This window comes from Salmo salar, chromosome 10, assembly GCF_965601325.2.
Source record: "Salmo salar chromosome 10, fSalSal1, whole genome shotgun sequence".
Classification (NCBI taxonomy): domain Eukaryota; kingdom Metazoa; phylum Chordata; class Actinopteri; order Salmoniformes; family Salmonidae; genus Salmo; species Salmo salar.
Genome location: NC_138300.1, coordinates 3,214,936 through 3,241,197, shown reverse-complemented (window position 1 = coordinate 3,241,197; position 26,262 = coordinate 3,214,936). Strand labels below are relative to the sequence as shown.

The 26,262-nt window shown below is 49.9% G+C and overlaps 1 protein-coding gene across 1 annotated transcript in view; it reads left to right on the top strand.

Moving 5' to 3' along the window:
- The window catches only part of LOC106591638 (mitochondrial import receptor subunit TOM70), a 147,842-nt gene extending 124,477 nt beyond the window's left edge, over nucleotides 1–23,365 (top strand). Inside the window, exons 11-12 of the mRNA XM_082956675.1 lie at nucleotides 20,112–20,234; nucleotides 21,240–23,365. Coding sequence (XP_082812801.1) covers nucleotides 20,112–20,234; nucleotides 21,240–21,393 — 277 coding nt within the window. The 3' untranslated portion in view covers nucleotides 21,394–23,365. The remainder of the gene's footprint in view (nucleotides 1–20,111; nucleotides 20,235–21,239) is intronic.
- The last annotated feature ends 2,897 nt before the right edge of the window (nucleotides 23,366–26,262 follow it).

Here is a 26,262-nt window from a genome sequence, read left to right as displayed (position 1 = left end):
CAAGGGGTGAGTTAGTCACACAACGCTACAACATACGTCCACAAGGGGTGAGTTAGTCAGACAACGCTACAACATACGTCCACAAGGGGTGAGTTAGTCGGACAACGCACGTCCACAAGGGGTGAGTTAGTCTGACAACGCTACAACATACGTCCACAAGGGGTGAGTTAGTCGGACAATGCTACAACATACGTCCACAAGGGGTGAGTTAGTCGGACAACGCTACAACATACGCCCACAAGGGGTGAGTTAGTCTGACAACGCTACAACATACGTCCACAGGGGGTGAGTTAGTCGGACAACGCTACAACACACGTCCACATGGGGTGAGTTAGTCTGACAACGCTACAACATACGTCCACAAGGGGTGAGTTAGTCTGACAACGCTACAACACACGTCCACAAGGGGTGAGTTAGTCGGACAACGCACGTCCACAAGGGGTGAGTTAGTCGGACAACGCTACAACATACGTCCACAAGAGGTGAGTTAGTCGGACAACACACGTTCACAAGGGGTGAGTTAGTCAGACAACGCTACAACATACGTCCACAAGGGGTGAGTTAGTCTGACAACGCTACAACGCACGTCCACAAGGGGTGAGTTAGTCGGACAACGCACGTCCACAAGTGGTGAGTTAGTCGGACAACGCTACAACATACGTCCACAAGAGGTGAGTTAGTCGGACAACACACGTCCACAAGGGGTGAGTTAGTCGGACAACGCTACAACATACGTCCACAAGGGGTGAGTTAGTCGGACAACGCACGTCCACAAGGGGTGAGTTAGTCGGACAACGCACGTCCACAAGGGGTGAGTTAGTCGGACAACGCACGTCCACAAGGGGTGAGTTAGTCGGACAACGCACGTCCACAAGGGGTGAGTTAGTCTGACAACGCTACAACATACGTCCACAAGGGGTGAGTTAGTCGGACAACGCACGTCCACAAGGGGTGAGTTAGTCGGACAACGCTACAACATACGTCCACAAGGGGTGAGTTAGTCGGACAACGCACGTCCACAAGGGGTGAGTTAGTCGGACAACGCACGTCCACAAGGGGTGAGTTAGTCTGACAACGCTACAACATACGTCCACAAGGGGTGAGTTAGTCGGACAACGCACGTCCACAAGGGGTGAGTTAGTCGGACAATGCTACAACATACGTCCACAAGGGGTGAGTTAGTCGGACAATGCTACAACATACGTCCACAAGGGGTGAGTTAGTCGGACAACGCTACAACATACGTCCACAAGGGGTGAGTTAGTCACACAACGCTACAACATACGTCCACAAGGGGTGAGTTAGTCAGACAACGCTACAACATACGTCCACAAGGGGTGAGTTAGTCGGACAACGCACGTCCACAAGGGGTGAGTTAGTCTGACAACGCTACAACATACGTCCACAAGGGGTGAGTTAGTCGGACAATGCTACAACATACGTCCACAAGGGGTGAGTTAGTCGGACAACGCTACAACATACGCCCACAAGGGGTGAGTTAGTCGGACAACACACCTCCACAAGGGGTGAGTTAGTCGGACAACGCTACAACATACGTCCACAAGGGGTGAGTTAGTCGGACAACGCTACAATATACGTCCAGAAGGGGTGAGTTAGTCGGACAACGCACGTCCACAAGGGGTGAGTTAGTCGGACAACGCTACAACATACGTCCACAAGGGGTGAGTTAGTCGGACAACATACGTCCACAAGGGGTGACTTAGTCGGACAACGCTACAACATACGTCTACAAGGGGTGAGTTAGTCGGACAACGCTACAACATACGTCCACAAGGGGTGAGTTAGTCGGACAACGCAGGTCCACAAGGGGTGAGTTAGTCGGACAACGCTACAACACACGTCCACAAGGGGTGAGTTAGTCTGACAACGCTACAACATACGTCCACAACGGGTGAGTTAGTCGGACAACATACGTCCACAAGGGGTGAGTTAGTCGGACAACGCTACAACATACGTCCACAAGGGGTGAGTTAGTCGGACAACGCAGGTCCACAAGGGGTGAGTTAGTCGGACAACGCTACAACACACGTCCACAAAGGGTGAGTTAGTCAGACAACGCACGTCCACAAGGGGTGAGTTAGTCGGACAACGCTACAACATACGTCCACAAGGGGTGAGTTAGTCAGACAACGAACGTCCACAAGGGGTGAGTTAGTCGGACAACGCTACAACATACGTCCACAAGGGGTGAGTTAGTCGGACAGCACACGTCCACAAGGGGTGAGTTAGTCAGACAACGCTACAACATACGTCCACAAGGGGTGAGTTAGTCTGACAACGCTACAACATATATCCACAAGGGGTGAGTTAGTCGGACAACGCACGTCCACAAGGGGCGAGTTCGTCGGACAACGCACGTCCACAAGGGACGAGTTATTCGGACAACGCTACAACGCACGTCCACAAGGGGCCAGTTAGTCGGACAACGCTACAACATACGTCCACAAGGGGTGAGTTAGTCTGACAACGCTACAACATACGTCCACAAGGGGTGAGTTAGTCGGACAACGCTACAACACACGTCCACAAGGGGTGAGTTAGTCGGACAACGCACGTCCACAAGGGGTGAGTTAGTCGGACAACGCTACAACATACGTCCACAAGAGGTGAGTTAGTCGGACAACACACGTCCACAAGGGGTGAGTTAGTCGGACAACGCTACAACATACGTCCACAAGGGGTGAGTTAGTCGGACAATGCACGTCCACAAGGGGTGAGTTAGTCGGACAACGCACGTCCACAAGGGGTGAGTTAGTCGGACAACGCACGTCCACAAGGGGTGAGTTAGTCGGACAACGCACGTCCACAAGGGGTGAGTTAGTCTGACAACGCTACAACATACGTCCACAAGGGGTGAGTTAGTCGGACAACGCTACAACATACGTCCACAAGGGGTGAGTTAGTCGGACAACGCACGTCCACAAGGGGTGAGTTAGTCGGACAACGCACGTCCACAAGGGGTGAGTTAGTCGGACAACGCTACAACATACGTCCACAAGGGGTGAGTTAGTCGGACAACGCACGTCCACAAGGGGTGAGTTAGTCGGACAATGCTACAACATACGTCCACAAGGGGTGAGTTAGTCGGACAATGCTACAACATACGTCCACAAGGGGTGAGTTAGTCGGACAACGCTACAACATACGTCCACAAGGGGTGAGTTAGTCACACAACGCTACAACATACGTCCACAAGGGGTGAGTTAGTCAGACAACGCTACAACATACGTCCACAAGGGGTGAGTTAGTCGGACAACGCACGTCCACAAGGGGTGAGTTAGTCGGACAACGCTACAACATACGTCCACAAGGGGTGAGTTAGTCGGACAACGCTACAACATACGTCCACAAGGGGTGAGTTAGTCGGACAACGCTACAACATACGTCCACAAGGGGTGAGTTAGTCTGACAACGCTACAACATACGTCCACAGGGGGTGAGTTAGTCGGACAACGCTACAACACACGTCCACATGGGGTGAGTTAGTCTGACAACGCTACAACATACGTCCACAAGGGGTGAGTTAGTCTGACAACGCTACAACACACGTCCACAAGGGGTGAGTTAGTCGGACAACGCACGTCCACAAGGGGTGAGTTAGTCGGACAACGCTACAACATACGTCCACAAGAGGTGAGTTAGTCGGACAACACACGTTCACAAGGGGTGAGTTAGTCAGACAACGCTACAACATACGTCCACAAGGGGTGAGTTAGTCTGACAACGCTACAACGCACGTCCACAAGGGGTGAGTTAGTCGGACAACGCACGTCCACAAGTGGTGAGTTAGTCGGACAACGCTACAACATACGTCCACAAGAGGTGAGTTAGTCGGACAACACACGTCCACAAGGGGTGAGTTAGTCGGACAACGCTACAACATACGTCCACAAGGGGTGAGTTAGTCGGACAATGCACGTCCACAAGGGGTGAGTTAGTCGGACAACGCACGTCCACAAGGGGTGAGTTAGTCGGACAACGCACGTCCACAAGGGGTGAGTTAGTCGGACAACGCACGTCCACAAGGGGTGAGTTAGTCTGACAACGCTACAACATACGTCCACAAGGGGTGAGTTAGTCGGACAACGCACGTCCACAAGGGGTGAGTTAGTCGGACAACGCTACAACATACGTCCACAAGGGGTGAGTTAGTCGGACAACGCACGTCCACAAGGGGTGAGTTAGTCGGACAACGCACGTCCACAAGGGGTGAGTTAGTCTGACAACGCTACAACATACGTCCACAAGGGGTGAGTTAGTCGGACAACGCACGTCCACAAGGGGTGAGTTAGTCGGACAATGCTACAACATACGTCCACAAGGGGTGAGTTAGTCGGACAATGCTACAACATACGTCCACAAGGGGTGAGTTAGTCGGACAACGCTACAACATACGTCCACAAGGGGTGAGTTAGTCACACAACGCTACAACATACGTCCACAAGGGGTGAGTTAGTCAGACAACGCTACAACATACGTCCACAAGGGGTGAGTTAGTCGGACAACGCACGTCCACAAGGGGTGAGTTAGTCTGACAACGCTACAACATACGTCCACAAGGGGTGAGTTAGTCGGACAATGCTACAACATACGTCCACAAGGGGTGAGTTAGTCGGACAACGCTACAACATACGCCCACAAGGGGTGAGTTAGTCGGACAACACACCTCCACAAGGGGTGAGTTAGTCGGACAACGCTACAACATACGTCCACAAGGGGTGAGTTAGTCGGACAACGCTACAATATACGTCCAGAAGGGGTGAGTTAGTCGGACAACGCACGTCCACAAGGGGTGAGTTAGTCGGACAACGCTACAACATACGTCCACAAGGGGTGAGTTAGTCGGACAACATACGTCCACAAGGGGTGACTTAGTCGGACAACGCTACAACATACGTCTACAAGGGGTGAGTTAGTCGGACAACGCTACAACATACGTCCACAAGGGGTGAGTTAGTCGGACAACGCAGGTCCACAAGGGGTGAGTTAGTCGGACAACGCTACAACACACGTCCACAAGGGGTGAGTTAGTCTGACAACGCTACAACATACGTCCACAAGGGGTGAGTTAGTCGGACAACGCTAAAACATACGTCCACAACGGGTGAGTTAGTCGGACAACATACGTCCACAAGGGGTGAGTTAGTCGGACAACGCTACAACATACGTCCACAAGGGGTGAGTTAGTCGGACAACGCAGGTCCACAAGGGGTGAGTTAGTCGGACAACGCTACAACACACGTCCACAAAGGGTGAGTTAGTCAGACAACGCACGTCCACAAGGGGTGAGTTAGTCGGACAACGCTACAACATACGTCCACAAGGGGTGAGTTAGTCAGACAACGAACGTCCACAAGGGGTGAGTTAGTCGGACAACGCTACAACATACGTCCACAAGGGGTGAGTTAGTCGGACAGCACACGTCCACAAGGGGTGAGTTAGTCAGACAACGCTACAACATACGTCCACAAGGGGTGAGTTAGTCTGACAACGCTACAACATATATCCACAAGGGGTGAGTTAGTCGGACAACGCACGTCCACAAGGGGCGAGTTCGTCGGACAACGCACGTCCACAAGGGACGAGTTATTCGGACAACGCTACAACGCACGTCCACAAGGGGCCAGTTAGTCGGACAACGCTACAACATACGTCCACAAGGGGTGAGTTAGTCTGACAACGCTACAACATACGTCCACAAGGGGTGAGTTAGTCGGACAACGCTACAACACACGTCCACAAGGGGTGAGTTAGTCGGACAACGCACGTCCACAAGGGGTGAGTTAGTCGGACAACGCTACAACATACGTCCACAAGAGGTGAGTTAGTCGGACAACACACGTCCACAAGGGGTGAGTTAGTCAGACAACGCTACAACATACGTCCACAAGGGGTGAGTTAGTCGGACAACGCTACAACATACGTCCACAAGGGGTGAGTTAGTCGGACAGCGCTACAATATACGTCCACAAGGGGTGAGTTAGTCGGACAACGCACGTCCACAAGGGGTGAGTTAGTCGGACAACGCATGTCCACAAGGGGTGAGTTAGTCGGACAACGCATGTCCACAAGGGGTGAGTTAGTCTGACAACGCTACAACATACGTCCACAAGGGGTGAGTTAGTCAGACAACGCTACAACATACGTCCACAAGGGGTGAGTTAGTCGGACAACGCACGTCCACAAGGGGTGAGTTAGTCGGACAACGCTACAACATACGTCCACAAGGTGTGAGTTAGTCGGACAATGCTACAACATACGTCCACAAGGGGTGAGTTAGTCGGACAACGCTACAACATACGCCCACAAGGGGTGAGTTAGTCGGACAACACACCTCCACAAGGGGTGAGTTAGTCGGACAATGCTACAACATACGTCCACAAGGGGTGAGTTAGTCGGACAACGCTACAACATACGCCCACAAGGGGTGAGTTAGTCGGACAACACACCTCCACAAGGGGTGAGTTAGTCGGACAACGCTACAACATACGTCCACAAGGGGTGAGTTAGTCGGACAACGCACGTCCACAAGGGGTGAGTTAGTCGGACAATACTACAACACACGTCCACAAGGGGTGAGTTAGTCTGACAACGCTACAACACACGTCCACAAGGGGTGAGTTAGTCGGACAATGCTACAACACACGTCCACAAAGGGTGAGTTAGTCAGACAACGCACGTCCACAAGGGGTGAGTTAGTCGGACAACGCTACAACATACGTCCACAAGGGGTGAGTTAGTCAGACAACGCACGTCCACAAGGGGTGAGTTAGTCGGACAACGCTACAACACACGTCCACAAGGGGTGAGTTACTCTGACAACGCTTAAACATACGTCCACAAGGGGTGAGTTAGTCGGACAACATACGTCCACAAGGGGTGAGTTAGTCGGACAACGCTACAACATACGTCCACAAGGGGTGAGTTAGTCGGACAACGCTACAACATACGTCCACAAGGGGTGAGTTAGTTGGACAACGCTACAACATACGTCCACAAGGGGTGAGTTAGTCGGACAACACACGTCCACAAGGGGTGAGTTAGTCGGACAACGCTACAACATACGTCCACAGGGGGTGAGTTAGTCGGACAACGCACGTCCACAAGGGGTGAGTTAGTCGGACAACGCTACAACACACGTCCACAAGGGGTGAGTTAGTCTGACAACGCTACAACATACGTCCACAAGGGGTGAGTTAGTCTGACAACGCTACAACACACGTCCACAAGGGGTGAGTTAGTCGGACAACGCTACAACACACGTCCACAAAGGGTGAGTTAGTCAGACAACGCACGTCCACAAGGGGTGAGTTAGTCGGACAACGCTACAACATACGTCCACAAGGGGTGAGTTAGTCAGACAACGAACGTCCACAAGGGGTGAGTTAGTCGGACAACGCTACAACATACGTCCACAAGGGGTGAGTTAGTCGGACAACACACGTCCACAAGGGGTGAGTTAGTCGGACAACGCTACAACATACGTCCACAAGGGGTGAGTTAGTCTGACAACGCTACAACATACATCCACAAGGGGTGAGTTAGTCGGACATCACACGTCCACAAGGGGTGAGTTAGTCTGACAACGCTACAACATACGTCCACAAGGGGTGAGTTAGTCGGACAACGCTACAACATACGTCCACAAGGGGTGAGTTAGTCGGACAACGCACGTCCACAAGGGGTGAGTTAGTCGGACAACGGTACAACATACGTCCACAAGGGGTGAGTTAGTCGGACAACGCACGTCCACAAGGGGTGAGTTAGTCGGACAATGCTACAACATACGTCCACAAGTGGTGAGTTAGTCGGACAACGCTACAACATACGCCCACAAATGGTGAGTTAGTCGGACAACGCACGTCCACAAGGGGCGAGTTAGTCGGACAACGCACTTCCACAAGGGGCGAGTTAGTCGGACAACGCACGTCCACAAGGGGCGAGTTAGTCGGACAACGCACGTCCACAAGGGGCGAGTTAGTCGGACAACGCACGTCCACAAGGGGCGAGTTAGTCGGACAACGCACGTCCACAAGGGGCGAGTTAGTCGGACAACGCACGTCCACAAGGGGCGAGTTAGTCGGACAACGCTACAACGCACGTCCACAAGGGGTGAGTTAGTCGGACAACGCTACAACGCACGTCCACAAGGGGTGAGTTAGTCGGACAACGCTACAACGCACGTCCACAAGGGGTGAGTTAGTCGGACAACGCTACAACATACGTCCACAAGGGGTGAGTTAGTCGGACAACGCACGTCCACAAGGGGTGAGTTAGTCGGACAACGCTACAACATACGTCCACAAGGGGTGAGTTAGTCAGACAACGCACGTCCAGTAGGGGTGTGTTAGTCGGACAACGCTACAACATACGTCCACAAGGGGTGAGTTAGTCGGACAACGCTACAACATACGTCCACAAGGGGTGAGTTAGTCGGACAACACACGTCCACAAGGGGTGAGTTAGTCGGACAACGCACGTCCACAAGGGGTGAGTTAGTCGGACAACGCTACAACATACGTCCACAAGGGGTGAGTTAGTCAGACAACGCACGTCCAGTAGGGGTGTGTTAGTCGGACAACGCTACAACATACGTCCACAAGGGGTGAGTTAGTCGGACAACGCTACAACATACGTCCACAAGGGGTGAGTTAGTCGGACAACGCTACAACATACGTCCACAAGGGGTGAGTTAGTCGGACAACGCTACAAAATACGTCCACAAGGGGTGAGTTAGTCGGACAACGCACGTCCACAAGGGGTGAGTTAGTCGGACAATGCTACAACATACGTCCACAAGGTGTGAGTTAGTCGGACAACTCTACAACATACGTCCACAAGGGGTGAGTTAGTCACACAACGCTACAACATACGTCCACAAGGGGTGAGTTAGTCAGACAACGCTACAACATACGTCCACAAGGGGTGAGTTAGTCGGACAACGCACGTCCACAAGGGGTGAGTTAGTCGGACAACGGTACAACATACGTCCACAAGGGGTGAGTTAGTCGGACAATGCTACAACATACGTCCACAAGGGGTGAGTTAGTCGGACAACGCTACAACATACGCCCACAAGGGGTGAGTTAGTCGGACAACACACCTCCACAAGGGGTGAGTTAGTCGGACAATGCTACAACATACGTCCACAAGGGGTGAGTTAGTCGGACAACGCTACAACATACGCCCACAAGGGGTGAGTTAGTCGGACAACACACCTCCACAAGGGGTGAGTTAGTCGGACAACGCTACAACATACGTCCACAAGGGGTGAGTTAGTCGGACAACGCACGTCCACAAGGGGTGAGTTAGTCGGACAATGCTACAACACACGTCCACAAGGGGTGAGTTAGTCTGACAACGCTACAACACACGTCCACAAGGGGTGAGTTAGTCTGACAACGCTACAACACACGTCCACAAGGGGTGAGTTAGTCGGACAATGCTACAACACACGTCCACAAAGGGTGAGTTAGTCAGACAACGCACGTCCACAAGGGGTGAGTTAGTCGGACAACGCTACAACATACGTCCACAAGGGGTGAGTTAGTCAGACAACGCACGTCCACAAGGGGTGAGTTAGTCGGACAACGCTACAACACACGTCCACAAGGGGTGAGTTACTCTGACAACGCTAAAACATACGTCCACAAGGGGTGAGTTAGTCGGACAACATACGTCCACAAGGGGTGAGTTAGTCGGACAACGCTACAACATACGTCCACAAGGGGTGAGTTAGTCGGACAACGCTACAACATACGTCCACAGGGGGTGAGTTAGTCGGACAACGCACGTCCACAAGGGGTGAGTTAGTCGGACAACGCTACAACACACGTCCACAAGGGGTGAGTTAGTCTGACAACGCTACAACACACGTCCACAAGGGGTGACTTAGTCTGACAACGCTACAACACACGTCCACAAGGGGTGAGTTAGTCGGACAACGCACGTCCACAAGGGGTGAGTTAGTCGGACAACGCTACAACATACGTCCACAAGAGGTGAGTTAGTCGGACAACACACGTCCACAAGGGGTGAGTTAGTCAGACAACGCTACAACATACGTCCACAAGGGGTGAGTTAGTCGGACAACGCTACAATATACGTCCACAAGGGGTGAGTTAGTCGGACAACGCACGTCCACAAGGGGTGAGTTAGTCGGACAATGCTACAACATACGTCCACAAGGGGTGAGTTAGTCGGACAACGCACGTCCACAAGGGGTGAGTTAGTCGGACAACGCACGTCCACAAGGGGTGAGTTAGTCGGACAACGCACGTCCACAAGGGGTGAGTTAGTCTGACAACGCTACAACATACGTCCACAAGGGGTGAGTTAGTCGGACAACGCTACAAAATACGTCCACAAGGGGTGAGTTAGTCGGACAACGCACGTCCACAAGGGGTGAGTTAGTCGGACAATGCTACAACATACGTCCACAAGGGTTGAGTTAGTCGGACAATGCTACAACATACGTCCACAAGGGTTGAGTTAGTCGGACAATGCTACAACATACGTCCACAAGGGGTGAGTTAGTCTGACAACGCTACAACATACGTCCACAAGGGGTGAGTTAGTCGGACAACGCTACAAAATACGTCCACAAGGGGTGAGTTAGTCGGACAACGCACGTCCACAAGGGGTGAGTTAGTCGGACAATGCTACAACATACGTCCACAAGGGTTGAGTTAGTCGGACAATGCTACAACATACGTCCACAAGGGGTGAGTTAGTCGGACAACGCTACAACATACGTCCACAAGGGGTGAGTTAGTCACACAACGCTACAACATACGTCCACAAGGGGTGAGTTAGTCAGACAACGCTACAACATACGTCCACAAGGGTTGAGTTAGTCGGACAATGCTACAACATACGTCCACAAGGGGTGAGTTAGTCGGACAACGCTACAACATACGCCCACAAGGGGTGAGTTAGTCGGACAACACACCTCCACAAGGGGTGAGTTAGTCGGACAACGCTACAACATAAGTCCACAAGGGGTGAGTTAGTCGGACAACGCTACAATATACGTCCAGAAGGGGTGAGTTAGTCGGACAACGCTACAACATACGTCCACAAGGGTTGAGTTTGTCGGACAACATACGTCCACAAGGGGTGAGTTAGTCGGACAACGCTACAACATACGTCCACAAGGGGTGAGTTAGTCAGACAAAGCACGTCCACAAGGGGTGAGTTAGTCTGACAACGCTACAACATACGTCCACAAGGGGTGAGTTAGTCGGACAACGCTACAACATACGTCCACAAGGGGTGAGTTAGTCGGACAACACACGTCCACAAGGGGTGAGTTAGTCGGACAACGCTACAACATACGTCCACAGGGGGTGAGTTAGTCGGACAACGCACGTCCACAAGGGGTGAGTTAGTCGGACAACGCTACAACACACGTCCACAAGGGGTGAGTTAGTCTGACAACGCTACAACATACGTCCACAGGGGGTGAGTTAGTCGGACAACGCTACAACACACGTCCACATGGGGTGAGTTAGTCGGACAACGCACGTCCACAAGGGGTGAGTTAGTCGGACAACGCTACAACATACGTCCACAAGAGGTGAGTTAGTCGGACAACACACGTTCACAAGGGGTGAGTTAGTCAGACAACGCTACAACATACGTCCACAAGGGGTGAGTTAGTCTGACAACGCTACAACGCACGTCCACAAGGGGTGAGTTAGTCGGACAACGCACGTCCACAAGTGGTGAGTTAGTCGGACAACGCTACAACATACGTCCACAAGAGGTGAGTTAGTCGGACAACACACGTCCACAAGGGGTGAGTTAGTCGGACAATGCACGTCCACAAGGGGTGAGTTAGTCGGACAACGCACGTCCACAAGGGGTGAGTTAGTCGGACAACGCACGCCCACAAGGGGTGAGTTAGTCGGACAGCGCACGTCCACAAGGGGTGAGTTAGTCTGACAACGCTACAACATACGTCCACAAGGGGTGAGTTAGTCGGACAACGCACGTCCACAAGGGGTGAGTTAGTCGGACAACGCTACAACATACGTCCACAAGGGGTGAGTTAGTCGGACAACGCACGTCCACAAGGGGTGAGTTAGTCGGACAACGCACGTCCACAAGGGGTGAGTTAGTCTGACAACGCTACAACATACGTCCACAAGGGGTGAGTTAGTCGGACAACGCACGTCCACAAGGGGTGAGTTAGTCGGACAATGCTACAACATACGTCCACAAGGGGTGAGTTAGTCGGACAATGCTACAACATACGTCCACAAGGGGTGAGTTAGTCGGACAACGCTACAACATACGTCCACAAGGGGTGAGTTAGTCACACAACGCTACAACATACGTCCACAAGGGGTGAGTTAGTCACACAACGCTACAACATACGTCCACAAGGGGTGAGTTAGTCAGACAACGCTACAACATACGTCCACAAGGGGTGAGTTAGTCGGACAACGCACGTCCACAAGGGGTGAGTTAGTCTGACAACGCTACAACATACGTCCACAAGGGGTGAGTTAGTCGGACAATGCTACAACATACGTCCACAAGGGGTGAGTTAGTCGGACAACGCTACAACATACGCCCACAAGGGGTGAGTTAGTCGGACAACACACCTCCACAAGGGGTGAGTTAGTCGGACAACGCTACAACATACGTCCACAAGGGGTGAGTTAGTCGGACAACGCTACAATATACGTCCAGAAGGGGTGAGTTAGTCGGACAACGCACGTCCACAAGGGGTGAGTTAGTCGGACAACGCTACAACATACGTCCACAAGGGGTGAGTTAGTCGGACAACATACGTCCACAAGGGGTGACTTAGTCGGACAACGCTACAACATACGTCTACAAGGGGTGAGTTAGTCGGACAACGCTACAACATACGTCCACAAGGGGTGAGTTAGTCGGACAACGCAGGTCCACAAGGGGTGAGTTAGTCGGACAACGCTACAACACACGTCCACAAGGGGTGAGTTAGTCTGACAACGCTACAACATACGTCCACAAGGGGTGAGTTAGTCGGACAACGCTAAAACATACGTCCACAACGGGTGAGTTAGTCGGACAACATACGTCCACAAGGGGTGAGTTAGTCGGACAACGCTACAACATACGTCCACAAGGGGTGAGTTAGTCGGACAACGCAGGTCCACAAGGGGTGAGTTAGTCGGACAACGCTACAACACACGTCCACAAAGGGTGAGTTAGTCAGACAACGCACGTCCACAAGGGGTGAGTTAGTCGGACAACGCTACAACATACGTCCACAAGGGGTGAGTTAGTCAGACAACGAACGTCCACAAGGGGTGAGTTAGTCGGACAACGCTACAACATACGTCCACAAGGGGTGAGTTAGTCGGACAGCACACGTCCACAAGGGGTGAGTTAGTCAGACAACGCTACAACATACGTCCACAAGGGGTGAGTTAGTCTGACAACGCTACAACATATATCCACAAGGGGTGAGTTAGTCGGACAACGCACGTCCACAAGGGGCGAGTTCGTCGGACAACGCACGTCCACAAGGGACGAGTTATTCGGACAACGCTACAACGCACGTCCACAAGGGGCCAGTTAGTCGGACAACGCTACAACATACGTCCACAAGGGGTGAGTTAGTCTGACAACGCTACAACATACGTCCACAAGGGGTGAGTTAGTCGGACAACGCTACAACACACGTCCACAAGGGGTGAGTTAGTCGGACAACGCACGTCCACAAGGGGTGAGTTAGTCGGACAACGCTACAACATACGTCCACAAGAGGTGAGTTAGTCGGACAACACACGTCCACAAGGGGTGAGTTAGTCAGACAACGCTACAACATACGTCCACAAGGGGTGAGTTAGTCGGACAACGCTACAACATACGTCCACAAGGGGTGAGTTAGTCGGACAGCGCTACAATATACGTCCACAAGGGGTGAGTTAGTCGGACAACGCACGTCCACAAGGGGTGAGTTAGTCGGACAACGCTACAACATACGTGCACAAGGGGTGAGTTAGTCGGACAACGCACGTCCACAAGGGGTGAGTTAGTCGGACAACGCATGTCCACAAGGGGTGAGTTAGTCTGACAACGCTACAACATACGTCCACAAGGGGTGAGTTAGTCAGACAACGCTACAACATACGTCCACAAGGGGTGAGTTAGTCGGACAACGCACGTCCACAAGGGGTGAGTTAGTCGGACAACGCTACAACATACGTCCACAAGGTGTGAGTTAGTCGGACAATGCTACAACATACGTCCACAAGGGGTGAGTTAGTCGGACAACGCTACAACATACGCCCACAAGGGGTGAGTTAGTCGGACAACACACCTCCACAAGGGGTGAGTTAGTCGGACAATGCTACAACATACGTCCACAAGGGGTGAGTTAGTCGGACAACGCTACAACATACGCCCACAAGGGGTGAGTTAGTCGGACAACACACCTCCACAAGGGGTGAGTTAGTCGGACAACGCTACAACATACGTCCACAAGGGGTGAGTTAGTCGGACAACGCACGTCCACAAGGGGTGAGTTAGTCGGACAATGCTACAACACACGTCCACAAGGGGTGAGTTAGTCTGACAACGCTACAACACACGTCCACAAGGGGTGAGTTAGTCTGACAACGCTACAACACACGTCCACAAGGGGTGAGTTAGTCGGACAATGCTACAACACACGTCCACAAAGGGTGAGTTAGTCAGACAACGCACGTCCACAAGGGGTGAGTTAGTCGGACAACGCTACAACATACGTCCACAAGGGGTGAGTTAGTCAGACAACGCACGTCCACAAGGGGTGAGTTAGTCGGACAACGCTACAACACACGTCCACAAGGGGTGAGTTACTCTGACAACGCTAAAACATACGTCCACAAGGGGTGAGTTAGTCGGACAACATACGTCCACAAGGGGTGAGTTAGTCGGACAACGCTACAACATACGTCCACAAGGGGTGAGTTAGTCGGACAACGCTACAACATACGTCCACAAGGGGTGAGTTAGTTGGACAACGCTACAACATACGTCCACAAGGGGTGAGTTAGTCGGACAACACACGTCCACAAGGGGTGAGTTAGTCGGACAACGCTACAACATACGTCCACAGGGGGTGAGTTAGTCGGACAACGCACGTCCACAAGGGGTGAGTTAGTCGGACAACGCTACAACACACGTCCACAAGGGGTGAGTTAGTCTGACAACGCTACAACATACGTCCACAAGGGGTGAGTTAGTCTGACAACGCTACAACACACGTCCACAAGGGGTGAGTTAGTCGGACAACGCTACAACACACGTCCACAAAGGGTGAGTTAGTCAGACAACGCACGTCCACAAGGGGTGAGTTAGTCGGACAACGCTACAACATACGTCCACAAGGGGTGAGTTAGTCAGACAACGAACGTCCACAAGGGGTGAGTTAGTCGGACAACGCTACAACATACGTCCACAAGGGGTGAGTTAGTCGGACAACGACACGTCCACAAGGGGTGAGTTAGTCGGACAACGCTACAACATACGTCCACAAGGGGTGAGTTAGTCGGACAACGCTACAACATACGTCCACAAGGGGTGAGTTAGTCGGACAACACACGTCCACAAGGGGTGAGTTAGTCTGACAACGCTACAACATACGTCCACAAGGGGTGAGTTAGTCGGACAACGCTACAAAATACGTCCACAAGGGGTGAGTTAGTCGGACAACGCACGTCCACAAGGGGTGAGTTAGTCGGACAACGCTACAACATACGTCCACAAGGGGTGAGTTAGTCGGACAACATACGTCCACAAGGGGTGACTTAGTCGGACAACGCTACAACATACGTCTACAAGGGGTGAGTTAGTCGGACAACGCTACAACATACGTCCACAAGGGGTGAGTTAGTCGGACAACGCAGGTCCACAAGGGGTGAGTTAGTCGGACAACGCTACAACACATGTCCACAAGGGGTGAGTTAGTCTGACAACGCTACAACATACGTCCACAAGGGGTGAGTTAGTCGGACAACGCTAAAACATACGTCCACAAGGGGTGAGTTAGTCGGACAACGCACGTCCACAAGGGGTGAGTTAGTCGGACAACGCTACAACATACGTCCACAAGGGGTGAGTTAGTCGGACAACGCACGTCCACAAGGGGTGAGTTAGTCGGACAACGCTACAACACACGTCCACAAGGGGTGAGTTAGTCAGACAACGCACGTCCACAAGGGGTGAGTTAGTCGGACAACGCTACAACATACGTCCACAAGGGGTGAGTTAGTCAGACAACGAACGTCCACAAGGGGTGAGTTAGTCGGACAACGCTACAACATACGTCCACAAGGGGTGAGTTAGTCGGACAGCACACGTCCACAAGGGGTGAGTTAGTCAGACAACGCTACAACATACGTCCACAAGGGGTGAGTTAGTCGGACAACGCACGTCCACAAGGGGCGAGTTCGTCGGACAACGCACGTCCACAAGGGACGAGTTATTCGGACAACGCTACAACGCACGTCCACAAGGGGCCAGTTAGTCGGACAACGCTACAACATACGTCCACAAGGGGTGAGTTAGTCGGACAACGCTACAACATACGTCCACAAGGGGTGAGTTAGTCGGACAACGCTACAACACACGTCCACAAGGGGTGAGTTAGTCGGACAACGCACGTCCACAAGGGGTGAGTTAGTCGGACAACGCTACAACATACGTCCACAAGGGGTGAGTTAGTCGGACAACACACGTCCACAAGGGGTGAGTTAGTCGGACAACGCTACAACATACGTCCACAAGGGGTGAGTTAGTCGGACAACGCTACAACATACGTCCACAAGGGGTGAGTTAGTCGGACAACGCTACAACATACGTCCACAAGGGGTGAGTTAGTCGGACAACGCACGTCCACAAGGGGTGAGTTAGTCGGACAACGCTACAACATACGTCCACAAGGGGTGAGTTAGTCGGACAACGACGTCCACAAGGGGTGAGTTAGTCGGACAACGCAGTCCACAAGGGGTGAGTTAGTCTGACAACGCTACAACATACGTCCACAAGGGGTGAGTTAGTCGGACAACGCTACAACATACGTCCACAAGGGGTGAGTTAGTCGGACAACGCACGTCCACAAGGGGTGAGTTAGTCGGACAACGCTACAACATACGTCCACAAGGGGTGAGTTAGTCAACGCTACAACATACGTCCACAAGGGGTGAGTTAGTCAGACAACGCTACAACATACGTCCACAAGGGGTGAGTTAGTCGGACAACGCACGTCCACAAGGGGTGAGTTAGTCGGACAACGCTACAACATACGTCCACAAGGGGTGAGTTAGTCGGACAATGCTACAACATACGTCCACAAGGGGTGAGTTAGTCGGACAACGCTACAACATACGCCCACAAGGGGTGAGTTAGTCGGACAACACACCTCCACAAGGGGTGAGTTAGTCGGACAATGCTACAACATACGTCCACAAGGGGTGAGTTAGTCGGACAACGCTACAACATACGCCCACAAGGGGTGAGTTAGTCGGACAACACACCTCCACAAGGGGTGAGTTAGTCGGACAACGCTACAACATACGTCCACAAGGGGTGAGTTAGTCGGACAACGCACGTCCACAAGGGGTGAGTTAGTCGGACAATGCTACAACACACGTCCACAAGGGGTGAGTTAGTCTGACAACGCTACAACACACGTCCACAAGGGGTGAGTTAGTCTGACAACGCTACAACACACGTCCACAAGGGGTGAGTTAGTCGGACAATGCTACAACACACGTCCACAAAGGGTGAGTTAGTCAGACAACGCACGTCCACAAGGGGTGAGTTAGTCGGACAACGCTACAACATACGTCCACAAGGGGTGAGTTAGTCAGACAACGCACGTCCACAAGGGGTGAGTTAGTCGGACAACGCTACAACACACGTCCACAAGGGGTGAGTTACTCTGACAACGCTAAAACATACGTCCACAAGGGGTGAGTTAGTCGGACAACATACGTCCACAAGGGGTGAGTTAGTCGGACAACGCTACAACATACGTCCACAAGGGGTGAGTTAGTCGGACAACGCTACAACATACGTCCACAAGGGGTGAGTTAGTCGGACAACGCTACAACACACGTCCACAAGGGGTGAGTTAGTCGGACAACGCTACAACGCACGTCCACAAGGGGTGAGTTAGTCGGACAACGCTACAACATACGTCCACAAGGGGTGAGTTAGTCGGACAACGCACGTCCACAAGGGGTGAGTTAGTCGGACAACGCTACAACATACGTCCACAAGGGGTGAGTTAGTCGGACAACGCACGTCCACAAGGGGTGAGTTAGTCGGACAACGCTACAACATACGTCCACAAGGGGTGAGTTAGTCGGACAACGCTACAACATACGTCCACAAGGGGTGAGTTAGTCGGACAACACACGTCCACAAGGGGTGAGTTAGTCGGACAACGCTACAACATACGTCCACAAGGGGTGAGTTAGTCGGACAACGCTACAACATACGTCCACAAGGGGTGAGTTAGTCGAGACAACGCACGTCCACAAGGGGTGAGTTAGTCGGACAACGGTACAACATACGTCCACAAGGGGTGAGTTAGTCGGACAACGCACGTCCACAAGGGGTGAGTTAGTCGGACAATGCTACAACATACGTCCACAAGTGGTGAGTTAGTCGGACAACGCTACAACATACGCCCACAAATGGTGAGTTAGTCGGACAACGCACGTCCACAAGGGGCGAGTTAGTCGGACAACGCACTTCCACAAGGGGCGAGTTAGTCGGACAACGCACGTCCACAAGGGGCGAGTTAGTCGGACAACGCACGTCCACAAGGGGCGAGTTAGTCGGACAACGCACGTCCACAAGGGGCGAGTTAGTCGGACAACGCACGTCCACAAGGGGCGAGTTAGTCGGACAACGCTACAACGCACGTCCACAAGGGGCGAGTTAGTCGGACAACGCTACAACGCACGTCCACAAGGGGTGAGTTAGTCGGACAACGCTACAACGCACGTCCACAAGGGGTGAGTTAGTCGGACAACGCTACAACGCACGTCCACAAGGGGTGAGTTAGTCGGACAACGCTACAACATACGTCCACAAGGGGTGAGTTAGTCGGACAACGCACGTCCACAAGGGGTGAGTTAGTCGGACAACGCTACAACATACGTCCACAAGGGGTGAGTTAGTCAGACAACGCACGTCCAGTAGGGGTGTGTTAGTCGGACAACGCTACAACATACGTCCACAAGGGGTGAGTTAGTCGGACAACGCTACAACATACGTCCACAAGGGGTGAGTTAGTCGGACAACACACGTCCACAAGGGGTGAGTTAGTCGGACAACGCACGTCCACAAGGGGTGAGTTAGTCGGACAACGCTACAACATACGTCCACAAGGGGTGAGTTAGTCAGACAACGCACGTCCAGTAGGGGTGTGTTAGTCGGACAACGCTACAACATACGTCCACAAGGGGCGAGTTAGTCGGACAACGCTACAACATACGTCCACAAGGGGTGAGTTAGTCTGACAACGCTACAACATACGTCCACAAGGGGTGAGTTAGTCGGACAACGCTACAACATACGTCCACAGGGGGTGAGTTAGTCGGACAACGCACGTCCACAAGGGGTGAGTTAGTCGGACAACGCTACAACACACGTCCACAAGGGGCTAGTTAGTCGGACAACGCTACAACACACGTCCACAAGGGGTGAGTTAGTCGGACAACGCTACAACACACGTCCACAAGGGGTGAGTTAGTCGGACAACGCTACAACATACGTCCACAAGGGGCGAGTTAGTCTGACAACGCTACAACATACGTCCACAAGGGGTGAGTTAGTCGGACAACTCTACAACATAAGTCCACAGGGGGTGAGTTAGTCGGACAACACACGTCCACAAGGGGTGAGTTAGTCGGACAACGCACGTCCACAAGGGGTGAGTTAGCCGGACTACGCTACAACATACGTCCACAAGGGGTGAGTTAGTCGGACAACGCTACAACATACGTCCACAAGGGGCGAGTTAGTCGGACAACGCTACTACAGACGTTCTGTGTGGGGCCCAGCCAGTTGCAATTCCTCTCTTTTGTATTCAGGTTATTGCAGCTCCAGTGGAAGCAGGACTTGGACCTGGGTCTGGACCTCATCAGCAAGGCCATCGAGATCGACAATAAATGTGATTTTGCCTACGAAACCATGGGAACTATCGAAGTTCAAAGGTTAAGCTGAATCCTTTTTTAAATATCGTCCAGTAATAAACAATTAACACAGACTTTGGAGTTTGGTTTAAAAGGCACGAGATAACTGATGTTTAGGTTTTATATGCTGATGCACATTACAATATACACTGGGTGGACAAAGCATTAGACCGACCAGGTGAATCCAGGTGAAAGTTATGATCCCTTATTGATGTCCACTTGTTAAATCCACTACAATTAGTGTAGATGAAGGTGAGGAGACGGGTTAAAGAAGGATCTTTAAGCCTTGAGATATGGATTGTGTGTGTGTGTGTGCCATTGAGGGTGAATGGGCAAGACAAAACTGTCTTTGAACGGGGGGTATGGTAGTAGGTGCCAGGCGCACCGGTTTGTGTCAAGAACTGCAACGCTGCTGGGTTTTTTCACGCTCAACAGTTTCCCGTGTGTATCAAGAATGGTCCACCACCAGAAGGACATCCAGCCAACTGGACACAACTGGGGGAAGCATTGGAGTCAACATGTTCCCAGCATCGCTGTGGAACGTTTTCGAGACCTTGTAGAGTCCGTACCCTGAAGAATCGAGGCTGTTCTGAGGGCAGAAGGGGGTGCAACTCAATCATTTAGAAAGGTGTTCTTAATGTTTTGTCCACAGTGTATAAAACACGTTAAAATAATAAAATAAAATCATATTTATTTATATAGCTTTTCTTACATCAGCTGATATCTTAAAGTGCTGTACAGAAACCCAGCCTAAAACCCCAAACAGCAAGCAATGCAGGTGTAGAAGCACGGTGGCTAGGAAAAACTAGAAAGGCCAAAACCTAGGAAGAAACCGAGAGGAACCAGGCTCTGAGGGGTGGCCAGTCCTCTTCTGGCTGTGCCGGGTGGAGATTATAACAGCACGTGGCCAAGATGTTCAAATGTTCATAAATTACCAGCATGGTCAAATAATAATAATCAGCCTAAAACCCCCAAACAGCAAGTAATGCAGGTGTAGAATAATTTATTAACATCTCTTTTTCCCAGGGGCAACCTGGACAAGGCAATAGACATGTTCAACAAGGCCATCAACCTGGCCAAGTCTGAGATGGAGATGGCCCACCTCTACTCACTGTGTGACGCAGCATACGCCCAGACCGAGGTAGCCAGGAAGTACGGGCTGAAGCCACCCACACTGTAACTACCCTGTCACATGACCCACCCGACCCAAGACCCTCCCACTCTCCACTGCTGAACCCGATTGTATTATAACTGCAGATGTTTCAGTCATTTTGGTTTTGTAGACATGCTGGATAAATAAAAAAAAAAAAGACACATTTGATCTGTGACCATACATCAGAGATTCCCAAACTCTGTCCTGCCCCCTTCCCCCCAGGACAGATTTTTGGGAAACGCTGCACTACATGATCGTGTTTACGTCACGTTGAATCGAGCTGTAACGAAGGAGAAGCTTTACTGTTCACAACCCAAGCATCTGGATAATTAATGGTCTTAACCCACACACCCCTTCTTCCTCAAAGCACTTAGTTTGACCCACATACCCCTCTCGTTTCTTGGTACTTAGTTTAACCCAGACCACCGACCCCCTTTATGATCCTTCCTGTACCTCCAATGTCTGGTCTGTTATCAGAAACGTGTGAATGACCACGTGAAACCAGGTATCCACCCAGAAATAATTCAACCTTCTAAAATCAAAAGGGAGATTATTTCAATAGACTTCTCATTCTCATTGACTAATCCATATTGGTGAAGTATTTAAGGTAATTAACATTGTATGTTGGCTGTGCACACTGAGAACGGTTTCCAATGGACTGTTCATTCGTTTGTTGCTGTTCTCTAACACGTTTCTGTGCGGACACTTACATATCCTCAAGATGATGTAACATTATCATTGAATGGCAAATGTAAATGAAGGATTAAAATATTAGTTAAAATGTGTATGTATAATGATGGATGTCTGTGTTTTCGTGTAATGCTGGAGTTGACGATGTGTGGGATAAAGGTGAAGTTTAGGGTCCTAAAGTAGTGGGTGATAAAGGGTGAAGTTTAGGGTCCTAAAGTAGTGGGGGATAAGGGTGACGTTAGGGTCCTAAAGTAGTGTGGGATAAAGGTGAAGTTTAGGGTCCTAAAGTAGTGTGGATTAAGGGTGACGTTAGGGTCCTAAAGTAGTGGGGGATAAGAGTGACGTTAGGGTCCTAAAGTAGTGGGGGATAAGGGTGAAGTTTAGGGTCCTAAAGTAGTGGGGGATAAGGGTGACGTTAGGGTCCTAAAGTAGTGGGGGATAAAGGTGAAGTTTAGGGTCCTAAAGTAGTGTGGATTAAGGGTGAAGTTTAGGGTCCTAAAGGAGTGGGGGATCAGGGTGAAGTTTAGGGTCCTAAAGTAGTGTGGATTAAGGGTGACGTTAGGGTCCTAAAGTAGTGTGGGATAAGGGTGAAGTTTAGGGTCCTAAAGTAGTGTGGGATAAAGGTGAAGTTTAGGGTCCTAAAGTAGTGTGGGATAAGGGTGACGTTAGGGTTCTAAAGTAGTGGGGGATAAGGGTGACGTTAGGGTCCTAAAGTAGTGTGGATTAAGGGTGAAGTTTAGGGTCCTAAAGTAGTGGGGGATAAGGGTGACGTTAGGGTCCTAAACTAGTGGGGGATAAAGGTGAAGTTTAGGGTCCTAAAGTAGTGGGGGATAAGGGTGACGTTAGGGTCCTAAACTAGTGGGGGATAAAGGTGAAGTTTAGGGTCCTAAAGGAGTGTTTCATTTTGGGGGATTGCCGTTTTTTTCTTTTTTATATATTCTGTACAGCATGTGATATTTCTTTTAAGTAAATGTTAATGCAATGCTGAAGTTATCTGGCTGACGTGAACATTTAGACCTAAAATGATTCATGGCCTAATTCAGAATAATTCTCAATGTACCGCTTTTATTTTTACGTGGTTGTTTCCCCAACTTGTAGATTCAGAAAATCTACAATTATTTTAAATCATTTTTTTTCATGCTGTCATCTTTTTATTTTGCAGAAGGCAGGTATGCCATCGTATGTAGTGGATGTTTGAGGCAGTGCTACAGAATAAAACATGTGACACTGACATTCTTCCCACAGAGAGCTGTATCATGACCAAAGTCAGAAAGAGAACATGGAAAATAAAGCTGTAACTGACAAGTTATTTGAAACCTTGGTAATATTATCATTGTCTTATATAGTTTATTTTCTTTTTCTCCTTTTTGAATAAAGGGTGAATTTAAAATATTTCTACTGAAACAATGTGAATATATATATATATATATATATATATATATATCTACATACACACACACACACACTGGGTATACAAAACATTAAGAACACCTGCTCTTTCCATGACATAGACTGACCAGGTGAATCCAGGTGAAAGTTATGATCCCTTATTGATGTCACTTGTTAAATCCACTTCAATCAGTGTAGATGAAGGGGATTAGACAGGTTAAAGAAGGATTTTTAAGCCTTGAGACGATTGAGATATGAATTACCCTAACCGTTTCCCTAACCTTAACCCTAACCGTTTCCCTAACCTTAACCGTTTCCTTAACCCTAACCGTTTCCCTAACCTTAACCCTAACCGTTTCCCTAACCCTAACTCTAACCTTAACCGTTTCCCTAACCTTAACCCTAACCGTTTCCCTAAGCTTAACCTCTCTAGGGCATGTGGGACGAAATCGTCCCACCTACTCAACAGCCAGTGGAATCGAGTGGCGTGATATTCAAATACCTTAGAAATGCTATTACTTCAATTTCTCAAACATATGACTATTTTACACCATTTTAAAGACAAGACTCTCGTTAATCTAACCACATTGTCCGATTTCAAAAAGGCTTTACAACGAAAGCAAAACATTAGATTATGTCAGGAGAGTACCCAGCCAGAAATAATCACACACCCATTTTTCAAGCTAGCATATAATGTCACAAAAAACAAAACCACAGCTAAATGCAGCACTAACCTTTGATGATCTTCATCAGATGACACTCCTAGGACATTATGTTATACAATACATGCATGTTTTGTTCAATCAAGTTCATATTTATATCAAAAACCAGCTTTTTACATTAGCATGTGATGTTCAGAACTAGCAAACATACCGAAAACTTCCGGTGAATTTACTAAATTACTCACGATAAACGTTCACAAAAAACATAACAATTATTTTAAGAATTATAGATACAGAACTCCTTTATGCAATCGCGGTGTCCGATTTTAAAATAGCTTTTCGGCAAAAGCACATTTTGCAATATTCTGAGTAGATAGCTCGCCATCACGGGCTAGCTAATTTGACACCCACCAAGTTTGGCACTCACCAAACTCAGATTTACTATAAGAAAAATTGGATTACCTTTGCTGTTCTTCGTCAGAATGCACTCCCAGGACTTCTACTTCATCCACAAATGTTGTTTTGGTTCAAAATAATCCATAGTTATGTTCAAATATCCTCTGTTTTGTTCGTGCGTTCAAGACACTATCCGAACAGTGACGCGCGGACGCGTATCGTGACAAAAAATTATTCCATTACCGTACTTAGAAGCATGTCAAACGCTGTTTAAAATCAATTTTTATGCGATTTTTCTCGTAAAATAGCGATAATATTCCGACCGGGAGACGTCATTTTCGTTCAAAGACTCAAAGTTGAAAATGGAGTCGTCTCGTGCACGCGCACGCCCGTCTCATTGTTCTCAGATCGACCACTTACCAAATGCGCTACTGTTTTTCAGCCAGAGACTGGAGAGTCATCATTCAACGTTCTGGCGCCTTCTGAGAGCCTATGGGAGCCTTAGAAAGTGTCACGTTACAGCAGAGATCCTGTGTTTTCAATAGAGTGTAGAAGGCCAAGAAATGGTCAGAGAGGGCACTTCCTGTTTGGAATCTTCTCAGGTTTTGGCCTGCCATATGAGTTCTGTTATACTCACAGACACCATTCAAACAGTTTTAGAAACTTTAGGGTGTTTTCTATCCAAATCAAACAATTATATGCATATTCTAGTTTCTGGGCAGTAGTAATAACCAGATTAAATCGGGTACGTTTTTTTTATCCGGATGTGAAAATACTGCGCCCTACCCTAGAGGTTAACCTTAACCGTTTCCCTAACCTTAACCCTAACCGTTTCCCTAACCATAATGGTTTAAATGTTCAACTTCAATGGGGTGACGTCAGGATGTCACAAGGGTCCCGTTGAGACTTTTACCTGAGAACACGCTCCTTTTGGGTTTCAAATTAAAAGCATTACTGATTTTCACAACCTCTTTATAGGTACTTAGTGTATTAGTAAAATAATACACTGCTCAAAAAAATAAAGGGAACACTAAAATAACACATCCTAGATCTGAATGAATGAAATAATCTTATTAAATACTTTTTTCTTTACATAGTTGAATGTGCTGACAACAAAATCACACAAAAATAATCAATGGAAATCCAATTGATCAACCCATGGAGGTCTGGATTTGGAGTCACACTCAAAATTAAAGTGGAAAACCACACTACAGGCTGATCCAACTTTGATGTAATGTCCTTAAAACAAGTCAAAATGAGGCTCAGTAGTGTGTGTGGCCTCCACGTGCCTGTATGACCTCCCTACAACGCCTGGGCATGCTCCTGATGAGGTGGCGGATGGTCTCCTGAGGGATCTTCTCCCAGACCTGGACTAAAGCATCCGCCAACTCCTGGACAGTCTGTGGTGCAACGTGGCGTTGGTGGATGGAGCGAGACATGATGTCCCAGATGTGCTCAATTGGATTCAGGTCTGGGGAACGGGCGGGCCAGTCCATCAGTACTATACGTACTATATCAGGTGGAACCCCACAGGGCAGTGTTCTTTCACCAGTACTATACGTACTATATCAGGTGGAACCCCACAGGGCAGTGTTCTATCACCAGTACTATACGTACTATATCAGGTGGAACCCCCACAGGGCAGTGTTCCTTCACCAGTACTATACGTACTATATCAGGTGGAACCCCACAGGGCGGTGTTCTATCACCAGTACTATACGTACTATATCAGGTGGAACCCCCACAGGGCAGTGTTCCT